This window comes from Vulpes vulpes, chromosome X (genome assembly GCF_048418805.1).
Source record: "Vulpes vulpes isolate BD-2025 chromosome X, VulVul3, whole genome shotgun sequence".
Taxonomy (NCBI): Eukaryota; Metazoa; Chordata; class Mammalia; order Carnivora; family Canidae; genus Vulpes; species Vulpes vulpes.
Window position 1 is genome coordinate 67,036,417 of NC_132796.1, and position 15,041 is coordinate 67,051,457.

General features: G+C 36.9%; 2 protein-coding genes across 7 annotated transcripts in view; one reads left to right on the forward strand and one right to left on the reverse strand.

Annotated features, from left to right (window-relative positions):
- The window catches only part of DIAPH2 (diaphanous related formin 2), a 1,085,411-nt gene that overhangs the window by 241,771 nt on the left and 828,599 nt on the right, over positions 1-15,041 (forward strand). The gene's annotated exons all lie outside the window — the stretch shown is intronic.
- LOC112910224 (heterogeneous nuclear ribonucleoprotein A1-like) lies at positions 983-12,279 on the reverse strand. The gene has a single exon (XM_072745022.1). The coding sequence runs from the start codon at positions 2,259-2,261 to the stop codon at positions 1,299-1,301; it is 963 nt and encodes a 320-aa protein (XP_072601123.1). The 5' UTR covers positions 2,262-12,279; the 3' UTR covers positions 983-1,298.

The window sequence follows — 15,041 nt, forward strand, 5'->3', positions numbered from 1 at the left end:
CTATGGTAAATGTACAATTACTTCTCTTTCAAAATCCAAATATTGATTCTCCATAATGGCTATCAGGCATGGATTATGGTGTGTTAGAGTACATTTAATTTTCACTTTAAATTTTTTATAACCAAACAACATTTTTCGTTTTTGTTAATTGTTGCTTAAACCCATGCTGATAAACATATTTCTAAAGAACAAGCATTCCTATTCTTGCTTCAGTACATACGCTTTAGGGAACAACGATCTTGATGCATTCCAGACTTATCATTATAAAGGACAATCATCACTGTACCTCACTATAGACTGGAAAGGGGAAAAAAATAAGAAAGGTATGATCTAGGCAAAATCTTTGCTCATACCATTACCTAATCTCAGAATTAAGATACTCTGCAAGCCAAACATTATTTGCTTTATTAACGTTTCATTAACGTTTCTATTTCAATTTCTATTTAAACTAGTATCTATAAATGTAGAAAATCAATGTGTTTGAAAATAACTTCAAGTGTGGCAGACCTCAGAGAATGAAGCAATTAATTATGATTAAAGACATAAAGCTTAATAATAGTTCTTATTGCTCCCAGCTTGTACAGAGGCAGAAATTATGGAATGCCAATCTGGAATAAACATGTAAAACTAAGGAGATTCTACTTTTTCCCTTACTATGCTTTCTCTGTGAATGAAGGGCCAATTAAAAATGAAATAGGGGGCAGCCCCGGTGGCCCAGCAGTTTAGCACTGCCTTCAGCCCTGGGTGTGATCCTGGAGACCCAGGATCGAGTCCCACATCAGTCTCCCTGCATGGAGCCTGCTTCTCCCTCTGCCTGTGTCTCTGCCTCTCTCTCTCTGTCTGTCATGAATAAATAAATAAAATCTTTAAAAAATAATAATAAAAATAAAAAAATAAAAAAATGAAATAGGGAAAATTTTAGCAGGAAGCACAGTAGCATCTTTTTTTTTTTTTTTTTTTAAAAAGACACATTTATTCAGCGTCATGATCAGACTATTACATTTAGCAATCAACAGCATGGGTGCAAAAAAAAAAATCTACATTAAAACCCTTTGTTGGAATGCTTTACACTTTCCACAGAACAGAAACTAAAATAACCTGTTATACAATTAGTCACAAATACAGTCCTCGAGTTTTTTGCCCATACACATGAGTATTGTCTAAAACATGTCTTCTTTGTAGCAGCTAGGCCCTGCCACCACTGTGCTTGGCTGAGTTCACAAATCTGTTGTAACCTGTAGCTTCCCTGTCACTTCTCTGGCTCTCCTCTCCTGCTAAGCTTTGTTTCCTGGCAGTAATTAAAACCTTCTGCCACTGCCATAGCTGCTGCTGCTGCTGGAACCGCCATAGCCACCTTGGTTTCGTGGTTTGGCAAAGTATTGGCCTCCACCACCATAGGGGCCAGAGCTTCTGCCTCCAAAATTTCCTCCTTTCATGGGTCCAAAGTTTGAGGATTGATTGTTGTAATTGCCAAAATCGTTATAGCTTCCGCCACCTCCAAAGTTGCTTCCGTCATTACCAAATCCGTTATAGCCATCCCCACTGCCACCGTATCCACCACCACCTCGACTGCCACCGAAGCCACCTCGACCACTGAAGTTCCCTCCACGACCAAAGTTGTCATTCCCACCAAAACCACCTCCACGACCACCACCAAAGTTTCCAGAACCACTTCGGCCTCTTTGGCTGGATGAAGCACTAGCCATCTCTTGCTTCGATAGGGCTTTCCTTACTTCACAGTTGTGGCCATTCACAGTATGGTATTTTTGAATGACAATCTTGTCTACAGAGTCGTGGTCGTCAAAGGTCACAAAAGCAAAACCTCTCTTTTTGCCACTGCCTCGGTCAGTCATGATCTCAATCACTTCGATTTTCCCATACTGTTCAAAATAATCTCTTAGATGATGTTCTTCTGTGTCTTCTTTAATGCCACCGACAAAAATCTTTTTCACAGTTAAGTGGGCACCGGGTCTTTGAGAATCCTCTCGGGAGACAGCCCTCTTTGGTTCCACGACTCTTCCGTCCACCTTGTGCGGCCGGGCGTTCATGGCCGCGTCCACCTCCTCCACGGTGGCGTACATGACGAACCCAAAGCCTCTGGAGCGCTTGGTGTTGGGGTCTCTCATTACCACACAGTCCGTAAGCGTCTCCCATTGCTCAAAATGGCTCCTCAGACTCTCATCGGTCGTTTCGAAGCTCAAACCTCTGATGAAGAGCTTCCGCAGCTGCTCGGGCTCTTTGGGAGACTCTGACTTAGACATGACGGCGGTGGGAGGGGAGACTTTAACGATGCTTACTCGGCGGCGTCCAGGGGCAGAAAGAGCACAGTAGCATCTTAAAGTATCTATCAGTTATATAACATGTTAAGAGAACAGATCCTTGAGTCAAATTACCTGGATTGGATCTATTTAACTAACTGTATCATCTTGGGTAAAGTCATTTGATCTCTCTGTGTCTCAATTTAAGACTCTATAAAATGGAATAAAATACTATTTAAATGGGATATCATGACAAATGAATTAAGATACACAGGCACACCTCAGAGATATTGCGGGTTTGGTTCCAGACAACTATAATAAAGCAATTATTGCAATAAAACAAGTCAAATGATTTTTAAAAATTTCCCAGTGCATATAAAAGTTATGATTATACTATACTATATTTTCTTAATTATGCAATAGCATTATATCTACAAACAAAACAGAAATATCTTAATATAAAAATGTTTTATTAATAAAAAACACTAACCATCATTTGAGCTTTCAGTGAGATGTATCTTTTTGCTGGATGAGAGTCTGGCCTCAATGCTGAACCTGCTGACCAATCAGGTTGGTGGATAATAAAGGTTGGAAAATAAAAAAAATAAAGGTTGGGGTGGCAGTGGCAAATTCTTAAAATATGATAACAATGATGGCTGCCATATCATTTGACTCTTCTTTCATAAATGATTTCTGTGTAGCATGTGATGCTGTTTGCTAGCATTTTACACACAACAGAACTTCTTTATTTTAAGATTTTATTTATTTGAGAGAGAAAAAGAGAGAGAGACAGCACAAGCAGTAGGGAGGGCCAGAGGAAGCAGCAGACTCCCCACTGAGCTGGGAGCCCAATGTGGGGCTCAATGCGGGGGACCCTGCAATCATGACCCAAGCCTAAGGCACACACTAAGCCACCCAGGCCCACCCAGAGTACAGGTCTTTTGCATCTTTGAGTAGGTTAATTCCTAGGTATTTTATTGTTGGTTCAGTTGTAAATGAGACTGATTCCTTAATTTTTCTTTCTGCTACTTCAATATTGGCATGTAGAAATGCAGGAGATTTCTGCACATTGATTTTCTATCCTGCAAGTTTACTGAATTCATTGATCATTCCAAGCAGTTTTTTCATAGAGTCTTTTGGGTTTTCTATATATAGTATCACAATACCTGCAAATAGTTTGTTTTACTTCCTTCTTGCCAATCTGGATGCCTTTTATTTAATTTTGTTGTCTGATTGCTCTGTCTAGGACTTTCAGTACTATGTTGAATAAAACTAGTAATTGTGGACATTCTTGTCTTATTCCTGAGCATAGATGGAGAGCTCTCAATTTTTCATCATTTTAGGTGATGTTAGCTACAGGTTTTTAATATGTGGCCTTTATTACATTGAGCTATGTTCCCTATAAACCTAGTTTTCTGAGGGCTCTTTTATAAATCATGAATGGATACTGTACTTTGTCAAATGCTTTTTCAGTATCTATTGAAATGATTATTATCCTTTCTCTACTAATGTGATGCATCACATTGATTGATTTCTGATTACTGAACCACCCTTGCAGCCCCGGAATAAATCCTACGTAACTTAATATATTGTTGAATTTGTTTTACTATTATTATATTGAGGATTTTTTGTTCATGTTCATCAGAGATATTGTCCTATGCTTTTCTTTTTTGGTGTCTTCATCTAGTTTTGGTATCAGGGTAATGCTGGCCTCATAAAATGAATTTGGAAGCTGTCCTTCCTTTTCTGTTTTTTGTAATAGTTTGAGAAGAATGGGTATTAACACTTCTTAAAATGTGTGGTAGAATTTGCATGTGAAACCATCTGGTACTGGACTTTTTTTGTTATTGTTTTTTGTTTTTTCTTTTATTGAAGTGAGATTTGCCAACATATAGTATAACACCCAGTGTGGTACTGGACTTTTGTTTGTTGGAAGTATTTTTATTACTGGCCCAATTTCTTTACTAGTTTTCAGTCTATTCAAGTTTTCTATTTCTTCCTATTTCAGTTTTGGTAATTTATAGGTTTCTAAGAATCTGTTTTTTTCAAGGTTGTCCAGTTTATTAACATAGTTTTTGTTAATCTCTTCTAATTGTATTTCTGCAGTGTTGGTTGTTCTCTCTTCACTCTCATTATTGATTTTATTTTTGGGGCCTCTCTCTTTTCCTTTTGATAAGTCTGACTAGGGGTTTATCAATTGTATTAATTTTTTCAACAAAATAGCTCCTGGATTCATTGACCTATTCTATTGGTTTTGTTAGGTTCTCTATCATTTATTTCTGCCTTAATCTTTATTATTTCCTTCCTTGTACTGGTGTAGGCTCCATTTATTGCTCTTTTTGTATTTCTTTTAGGTGTATAGTTAGTTTATTTATTTGGGATTTTTCTTCCTTCTTGAAGTAGGCCTGTATGACCATATACTTCCCTCTTAGAACAGCTTTTACTATATCTCAAAGGTTTTGGACAGTTGTGTCTTCATTTTCATTTGTTTCTATAAACATTTTATTTCTTTTATTTCCTGGTTAACTCATGCCTAGTAGGAAGTACTTTAACCTTGATGTATTTGTTGTCTTCCTGAATTTTTTTTATGGTTTGCTTCTAGCTTGATAGCACAGTGGACAGAAAAGTGCATGGCATGATCCTGATTTTCTTGAATTATTTGAGGACTGTCTTGTGACCTATATGTGATCTACATTGGAGATTGTGTGCCCTTGAAAAGAATGTGTATTCTGCTCTCTTAGAATGGAATGTTCTGAATATATCTGTGAAATCCATCTGCTCCAGTGTGTCATTCAAAGCCAGTTTCCTTGTCCATGTTCCATTTAGATGATCTGTCCATTGAAGTAAGTGGGGTGTTAAAGTCCCCTAATATTATTGCATTATTATCAATTAGTTCATTCACATTTGTTATAAACAGTTTTATATATTTGGGTGCTTCAATGTTCAATGCATGAATATTTATAATTGTTACATATTCTTGTTGAATTGTCCCCTTTAGGGCAGCCTGGGTGGCTCAGTGATTTAGCACTGCCGTCATCCCAGGGTATGATCCTGGAAACCCAGAATCAAGTCCCACGTCTTGCATAGAGGCTCCCTGCATAGGGGCTGCTTCTCCCTCTGCCTGTGTCTCTGCCTCTCTCTGTCTCTCTCTTCATCTCTCATGAATAAATAAAATCTTTAAAAAAAGAAAAAAAAGATTTGAATTGTCCCCTTTACTATTACATAGTGTCCTTTGTCTCTTATCATAGTCTTTGTCTTAAAGTCTAGTTTGTCCCATATAAGTATTACTATTCTTTCATTTGACATTCATTTGTATGATAAATGTTTATCAGTCCCCTCACTTTCAATCTGCAGGTCTAAAAGAGTCTTAGATCTAACATGAGCCTCTTGTATACAGCATATAGATGGGTCTTGTTATTTTATCCATTCTGTCACCCTATGTGTTTTTATTAGATTGTTCAGTCAATTTATATTCAAAGTAATTATTGATGGATATGTATTTATTCCCATTTATTACTTGTGTTTTGGTTGTTTCTATAGATTTTCTCTGATCCTTTATCTTTCTCTCATGATTTACTGGTTTTCTTTAATGATATATTTGAATTTCCTTCTCTCTGTTCTTGCTTATTCATTAGTACTTTTTGATACGTGATTGCCATTAATTTGTATATAACATCTCCTGCCTATACCAATCATTATTATGTTGATGGTCATTTAAGTTTGAACCTTTTCTTTACTCCTGTCCTCCCCATGTTTTACGTATATGTTCTCATATATTACAGCCTTTATTTTCTGAGGTCTGTGACTCGTTTTTTATAGAAATATTCAATTTAACAGCTTTTGTGTTTCCTACTTTCATACTGTCACTTTTGGTGTTTCTTTTCATTCAGTGTCCCCTTTAATATTTCTTGCAGGGCTGACTTATTGGTCATGAACTCCTTTAATTTTTGTTTCTCTATGAAACTCTGTTTCCCCTTCATTTATGAATGTTAAACTTGCTAGATAGAGTATACTTGGCTGCATATTTTCCCACTCAGCATTATGAATATATCATGTCACTTCCTTCTGGCATGAAGAATTTCTGCTGAAAAAACTTTTGAAAGCTTTACAGGTTTTCCCTTATACGTAACTGTCTTTCATCTTGCTACTTTTAAGATTTTTTTTTTTCCTTATCACTATGTTTTGACAGTTTACTTATATCTTTGGTGTGGGTCTATTTTTGTTTGTTTTGTTTGGGGTTCTCTATGCATCCTGGATCTGGCCGTCTGTTTCCTTCTACAGATTAGAGAAGTTTTCAACTACTATTTCTTCAAATAAATTTTCTGCTCACTTTTCTCTCCCTTCTTTTTCTGGGAGTTTGTGGTTTTCCAGAAATGTGTCCATTTCTTCTAGATTGCCTAATTTATTGGTGTAAAGCTGCTCATAATAAGTTTTTAAGATCGTTTGTATTTCCTTGGTATTGGTGGTGATCTCTCCTTTCTCATTCATGATATTATTAATTTGAGTCTTTTCTCTCTTCTTCTAATAAGGCTGGCTAATGCTTTATCTATCTTATTAATTCTATCAAAGAAAAACTCCTGGTTTTGTTAATCGGTTCCACAGTTCTTCTGGTCTCTTTTTCATTGAGTTCTGCTCGTATCTTTATTAACTCTCTCCTTCTGCTGGGTGTAGGATCTATTTGGTGTTTTTTCTCCAGCATCTTTAGGTGCAAGATTAACTTTTGCATTTGAGTTCTTGCCAGTTTTTGGATGGATGCTAGTATTGCGATGTATTTCCCCCTCAGGACTGCTTTTGCTGTATCCCAAAGATTTTGAATGGTTGTATCTTCATTCTCATTAGTTTCCATGAATCTTTTTAATTCTTCTCTAATTTCTTCGTTGACTGTTTCATCTTTTAGCAGGACGGTCCTTAACCTCCACGTGGTTGAAATCCTTCCAGACTTCTTGTGATTTAGTTCTTGTTTCAAAGCATTATGGTCTGAAAAATATGTAGGGGACGATCCTAATCTTTTGGTATCAGTTCAGACCTGATTTGTGACCCATTATGTGGTCTATTCTGGAGAAAGTTCCATGTGCACTTGAGGAGAATGTGTATTCAGTTGCGTTTGGATTTAAAGTTCTGTAAATATCTGTGAAATCCATCTGGTGCAGTGTATCATGTCAAGCTCTTGTTTCTTTAGAAATGTTGTGCTTACAAGATCTGTTGATTTTAGAAAACGCTACATTCAAGTCACCACATATAAGTATTATTATCTAAGTATGTCTTAACTTTGGTTTTTAATTGATTGATATACTTGTTAGCTCCCACATTTGGGGCATAAATATTCATAATTGTTAGGTCCTCTTGTTGGATAGATCCTTTAAGTATGCTATAGTGTCCCTGTTCATCTCTTACTACAGTCTTTGGGATAAACTTTAATTTATCTGATATAAGGATGGCTACCCTTGCTTTCTTTTGAGGGCCATTTGAATGGTAAATCGTTCTCCAACCTTTTCGTTTCAGGCTGTAGGTGTCCTTATGTCTAAAATGAGTCTTGTAGACAGCAAATAGATAGGTCTTGCTTTTTTTATCCAGTCTGCAACCCTGCGACTTTTGATGGGGTCATTAAGTCCATTCACGTTCAGAGTTACTATTGAAAGATATGAAGTTAGTGTCATCATGCTATCTATTCAGTCCCTGTTATTGTGGATTGTTTCCTTGGACTCCCTCTTTCTTTAACAGAATCCTCCTTAATATTTCTTGCAGAGTTGGTTTGGTGGTCACATATCCTTTCAGTTTCTGCTTATCTTGGAAGATTTTTATCTCTCCTTCTATTCTGAATGGGAGCCTTGCTGGATGAGTATTCTTGGCACAGGTTCATCTCACATAGGACCCTGAATATATCCTGCCACCCCTTTCTGCCCTGCCAGGCCTCTGTGGATAGGTCTGCTGTTATCCTAATACTACTCCCCATAAAGGTTAGAGATTTCTCTCTTGCTGCTTTAAGGATCTTCCCTTTATCTTTGGAATTTGCAAGTTTTACTATTAAATGTTGAGGTTTTGAGCGGTTTTTATTGATTTTAGGGAGGGATCTTTCTATTTCCTGTATCTGAATGCCTGCTTCCCTTCCCAAGTTAGGGAAATTTTCAGCTCTGATTTGTTCGAATACACTTTCTGGACCTCTGTCCCTTTTGGTGCCCTCTGGAGCCCCAATTAAACACAGATTTTTCCTTCGGAGGCTGTCATTTATTTCCCTTAACCTATCCTCATGATCTTTTAATTGTTTTTCTGTTTTTTTCCTCAGTTTCCTTCCTTGCCATCAACTTGTCTTGTATGTGACTCACTCGTTCTTCTACCTCGTTAACCCTCGTTGTTAGAACTTCCGTTTTGGATTGCATCTCATTTAATTGATGTTTAATTTCGGCCTGAATAGATCTAAATTATGCAGTCATGAAGTTTCTTGAATCCTTTATGCTTTTTCCTAGAGCCACCAGTAGCCTTATAATTGTGCTTCTGAATTGGCTTTCTGACATTGAATTGTAATCCAAATTTTGTAACTCTGTGGGAGAGAATACTGTTTTTGATTCTTTCTTTTGAGGTGAGTTTTTCCTTCTAGTCATTTTGCTGAGTGCAGCATGGCCAAAATCAAGTTGTACTGAAAAAAGGAGAAAAAGAGAGAAAGAAAATGTGGGGGGCGGGGTGGAATAAACAGAAAACAAAAAACAAGCACGAGTCTCCTCTGATTCTATATACTGTAAATCCCTTGACTTCCCCTGGAACTTTTCAGTGCTGCTTGGTCAATAACTTGCTTTTCCCCTGTCCTTATAGCTGGTCTTCTTTGGGAGGGGCCTGTTGTGCTGATTCTCAGGCGTGTGCACCTGGGGGAGCTGCCCATCCCCCTGCCAGGTGCACGGCTCAGTGGGAGCTGTTTATCCTGTGAGTCCCCTGCTCAGTCCCAGGTACAAGGTGACACCAGGAGGAGGAACAATAGTGGCGGCAGCCAGCTGTCCAGCCCTGGAGTCAGCTCCCACAGTAACTACTGCAGCTCCCAGTCTGCAGGGGCTTGTATGCTCTGAGGGCGGGGGGGGGGGGGCACTGATCTGCACAGCTCGGGTCCTCCCAGGAGCAGGAGCATCCTCGCTGTCCTCTGTCATCCCGGCCTCTGCCTGTACCGGGGGGAGTGCGGGATCTTGGGCTGTGTCCTCCAGCGACTTTGCTTCCGTGGCCTGCACCGCTGGAATCATGCTCTTCGGGCTGCGCAGCCCCCTCTGCGTGGAGCCGCTGCCTGAGCCGCTGCTGGAGCTTCTCCTGGGGCCCCGTGAGAGCGCTCCAAGCCTTTAGGGAGCTCGGCCCGTGGTATGTGGTGCCCTCTCCCCTGGGGCGCAGGTCCTCTATTAGTGCCCCTGGGAGCCTGAGAGCATCCTCGCCCCTCCTGGGATCCAGCTGGAGCTCCCTGGGAGTACCTTTCTGCCTTTCCATCTGGGAAGATTGGTAAATCTCCTGCTTCTCCAGGACTGGGCTTTCCTGTTCTAGGGGCACTCTCTGTGAGGCCTTAGCCGGGCTCCTCGCTGGGGCCCCTCCCCCTTGGATGCTTTTTTGTTTCTTTATTTTTTTCTGTCTTCCTACCTTGATAGAAGCACAAACTCTTCTCGCTGTAGTATTCCAGCTGTTCTCACTTTACATCTCAGGCCGAATTCGTAGGTTTTTAGGATGATTTGAAGGTTATCCAGGTAAGTTGGTGGGGATAGGTGACTTGGGGACCCTACTCTTCCACCATCTTGCTCTGCTTCAACTTTCAAATTATTAATCTAATTTATGCTACATTTTACCCTTTAAGTTTCTTTTTAAATTTTATATTTTATAATTAGTCTGTATTTCTTTTCTTAAGATATATTTCTAAGGTAATTAGAAATTTATAGCTTCTGTTTAGATTTTCTCTTAAATATTTGCTGTTATACTATAATTTTTTTCATTTAATCCCTTAGAAAAACTATAGTATATTTTGTGATTGAATATACTTTATCTAAATTAGAATTGAGAGCCTAAGTTCTAGCTTTGGCCTGAAAACCTCAAACATTCCTAACCCTTATTGTCATACCCTTAAAATTAGGGTTGTGTTTATATTATGTAGCTAATGACAATAAGGGTTATATAGCCTTCTGGTTTCTACGTAAATATGGCACATTTTGAAAAAGTTTTATGTTTTGTTGTATATTCATTTATTGAATATACATTTATATTTTCCTGAATATTGTGAAAGCAGATGTAGTAATAGGTAATTATAGCTGTATTCTCATGAAGATAGTAAAGACAGATACAGAACCAGTATTCATTTTAGTTATCATAGGTGCTATTGGCAACATCTAGAATATTAGAAGAACTAGGTTGGGAAGACAGGAAATGCTTCCCTGAGGAATTGATTTTTAATGTGCATTTCTAATAATGAATAAGTATCAGTTATGCACGAAAATTTGGGAAGGACATTTTTCACTATGAACAAATTAGTCTAATATTTTAAAATATATCAATAGGGGTGCCTGGGTGGCTCTGTCAGTTAAGTGGCTGACTCTTGCTTTTGGCTGGTGTCATGATCTCAGTGTCCTGAGATAAAGTCCTGCCTCAGACTCCATGCTGTGTGGGGAGTCTGCTGGAGATTCTCTCCCTCTCCCCTGTGCCTCTACCTCTATTTGCATGTGCGTGTGTTCTCTTTCTCTCTAAAATAAATAAATGAATCTTTAAAATATATAAACAGTCTGTGAAGGACATTAATCAAAGCTAAGAATTCAGAGTTAAACATTTTGAGCTCTAGAACAATATGGAATCAATAAAATATGGCACATTTAGTCTTGCTGAAAATTAATCTTAGTGACCCTACTAACTTACAATGGAAAGTGTTTATTAGGTAATATTCATACAATGGCAAATTTTAGTGTGTCTATTCTAGGTAACTATATGCTTGCATCCTCTGTGTGATTAAAACGTGTCTTATTAGCTACCTTCATATATCCTAGTTTTCACAAAATTAAATAATTTGTATGGCTGCTAAGTGAACTAGGAGAAAAGTTAAAAATAGAATTCTCGTTTTCTGTTGTTGTTGTTACTGTTTTTTCCCTGTGGTACTCTTTTACTGTTGGACACTACCTTTAAAGTTTTTTTTTTCTTTTTCTTTAAAGTTGTTTTTCGGTAGCACAGGTCCTAAGTAGATTTGTGTAGTTCAGATGAGTTAAATATTATTTGTTCTAAAATTTAAAAACCAAGAAAGAAAGAAAAAATTTGTTCAAAGGCACAGAAGGGAAAACCAAATAAGTTTTCTGATAATTCAAAGTGGTTTGTAACTACTTATTCACTTTTTCAGCAGATATTTATTGAATATCTCTGGTGTGTGATGTTGAAAGCTTGGCTTCAACAAGCCAAGCTTGTTTTTTGTTCAAAAAACAAAAACATGGTCCTTACACTTGAGTTTTCAGTGTAACCAGTGAAATGAATGGTACACGTACCCTCACAAGACCATGAGATAGAAACAGCAAGTGTCCTTCTGAATTCATAGTTGGTTTTGTTTTGTATTATTTTGTTTTGAAATTAGAGATAGATTGAAAATATTTGACATAGTATTTCATTTTTGATATACTAAATATGATTATAATGCGAGTGCTCTTTGAGTGTACATGTTAAAGCACTTAGTGAAACTTCTGCAAGTTTGTTTACCTCAATGTGGTTCTCTATTATTTCCATTTTTAAGGGAAGAGTAAAAAAATATACCCAAAAATAATAGTTTTCTATTTTTAAATGTGTTTGGAAATTGCAAATTATTTCAATTAAAAGGTAGAATAGCGGTATCATAGTTGTGAAGGTTCCAAAACTATTTTTAGAGTTAGTATTTTTCATGGAAACACTTAAAATCCAAATAGAAATATACTTCTAAAATTTGTCTTGCAATGTATGTTAAATGTACATAGAAAAGTCAATGTTTGGTGGGTACCAAACCAAGTAATCTTAAGTGTATTTCACATATTGATTGAAAATTATATATAAAAAAAAAAAAAGAAAATTATACTGAATTATTATGTAGTTGGAAGTTTCTACCCCTTGTAAAGAACAGATTTTTCCTTAAAAGAGCTGTCACATGATGTCGGAAAGAAACACTGAATTAAGACTAGCCAAACACTTGGCTTCTATTGCTTACCATGTTATATAGCTGTATGCGTTTTAGCAGCACACTCAACTTGCTTGGTCTTTGTTCTTATCTGCCCTGAATATCACATGTGGTTGTTATGAGGATTAAATGACATCAGGTATATGAAAATGTAAGTTAGAACATGCTATAAAATGTAAGGTACACTAATTATAGAGCAGCTAAGCTGTAAGTGTTTTTATCCAGTAGAGGGGGTCAGCCAAATGCATGCTAATATAAAAACAAGATTTAAATTTCTCCTCCTGTTAAAGTAATTATAATGTCAAAGTAAATGTTTGAAGCAAAGTGTATGCATGTACATATTCTTTTTTTTGACATACCAATGATAAAACTTTTGATGAATATAAAGGTATTTAATAGTATATCAAGTAAAATAACAATTGCCAGGGTCACACCTAGTTGGCCTAGTTGGTTAAGTGTCTGTCTTCTGCTTTGTTCATGATCCCGGGGTCTTAGGATCAAGCCCCATGTTGGGCTCCCTGCTTAGTGGGAAGCTTACATCTCCTTCACCCCCTGCCTGCAGCTCTACCTGCTTGTGCTTGCTTTCCCTGTCTCTGTCTCTCTCTGTCAAATGAATAAAATCTTAAAAAAAATTACTTAGAGAGGGTGACAAAACATGAGAGACTCCTAACTCTTGGAAACAAACAAAGGTTAGTGGAAGGGGAGGCGGGCAGAGGGATGGGGTAACTGGGTGATGGACTCGTGAGGAGGGCACTTGATGGGATGAGCACTGGGTGTTATTCTATATGTTGGCAAATCAAATGTCAATTAAAAAAAAGAATGCAAATCCCTACCTTATCTTCTATAGAGTGACTTCATGAGAAATATAATAAATCCATATATTTTTAAAAAATTAAATAAAATGACAATTCCCAGTTGATTCCCTTGAAGTACATATCTACATAAATTTAGTTTTGTATGCAGCATGCTGGAGAGGGTGATTCACAGTGGATACTGATTATTTATGCTATATAAGGGGCTGTTTCAGTCTTGAGGCCTACTATCACTACTTATATAATGGTCAGTTGTAAAAAGGGAGTAAATTGACAACCACGAGTTAGAGTTTGGGAACTTGGTTAAATCCCATGGGATGTGGCTATAGGTGAAATAGAAGTTAAAGAGATGAGAGAAGGTGGCATTTTATCTGGCCCACTGACAATATCCAAGGGGTCTTCTGATCTTGTAGTTAAGATGCTGCTACTTGACTTCTAGGTGGACCTGGGGCCAAATTGCATTTCCAGGCCATCAGTCTGATTTGATACATAAACCCTTGCCAAACATTGGGATTCAGAATGTAGGATGCTACATAAATTCCTAGGGGTAAAGGTTAGCATGATGCCAAGTTAGCTAGGGTTCAAGGCAAGTTCCTTTCCCAGCAGGGGATGTTTAACTTAGGTATATCAGTCTCTAGACTTAGGACAGCAAAGCTAAATCTAGACACCACTAGGCAATGATGATGATCCTGAGTATTTCAAGTTCCCTAGATACAATTGAACCTGTAGAAAAAGGTGTCAGTCCTTGGAAGTAGCCATTTATAAACCTGATGGAACACACTAAGAACATGAAATATGCATCTGTAATGTGAAAGATATGTCCTTTTCTTTCTTATTCTGTTGACTGACATGGGGATTGGTTAATACAGCCAAATAAAACATGAAAGATACCTCTAAAGACAATAAAACCCGGACTAGAAATCACAGTCTGGAGTCACATGTTGTTCTTATATCATTTTCCAATTGAAGGTTGAAATTCTGAGTCAAGAGGTTAAAGAAGATCATTTGCTAACTATGTACCTAAATTGCATATTAAAGTTTTAATTTATATAATCTGATCTGCTTTCAATAGCATTTCTTTATAAAAATAATAAAGAACACAGTAAAATGATTAGATGGTAATTTTTTGTGTGTACCTTACCATTTCAAAAATGGGAACACAATGACAAAGTTGACATTTATAGTAGTTACTGAGTATAAGATGATTTCAATGAACTTAATAGGACTTGTGTATAATATACATAAATAAAACTATACCACATTGAGAGTTATAGAAAAGACGAATAAATCTAAAGATAATTCTATATGGAGTGAATAAAGATTATAAGGTTATAAATTTTTTTTTAAAACTTACATTTACATTGAGGATGACAGGATGTAATGAGAACTGGGTGTTATATGCAACTGATAAATTGTTGAACACTACCTTTGAGGCTAAGCTTGCACTATATTTTGTCTAATTGAATTTAAATTAAGAAAAAAAGAGAATTATACATTTAACAATTATAATGAAATAAAAACAGACATTTTAACTGAATTTATTGAATTAAAAAATTATCATATATATGGAAAAGCAAAGTGGCAAGAATATAAAATACAATTTTGAGAACCAGATGTAATTTTATGGGGGTAGTGAATCATCCCATAAGAATTAAAAAAAGTTAAAAGAGAGATACTTTTATTATTACATACATTCATATAGATAATGGAAGTACAATGTCCAATAATATATAATTAATCATTTGATAGATCAATAGAAAAAAAGCAAGAAATAGCATTTGTAAGACTATAAAATAAGGGGAGGGAAGATATGTGTCCCAACATTGTTTACTAATCTGT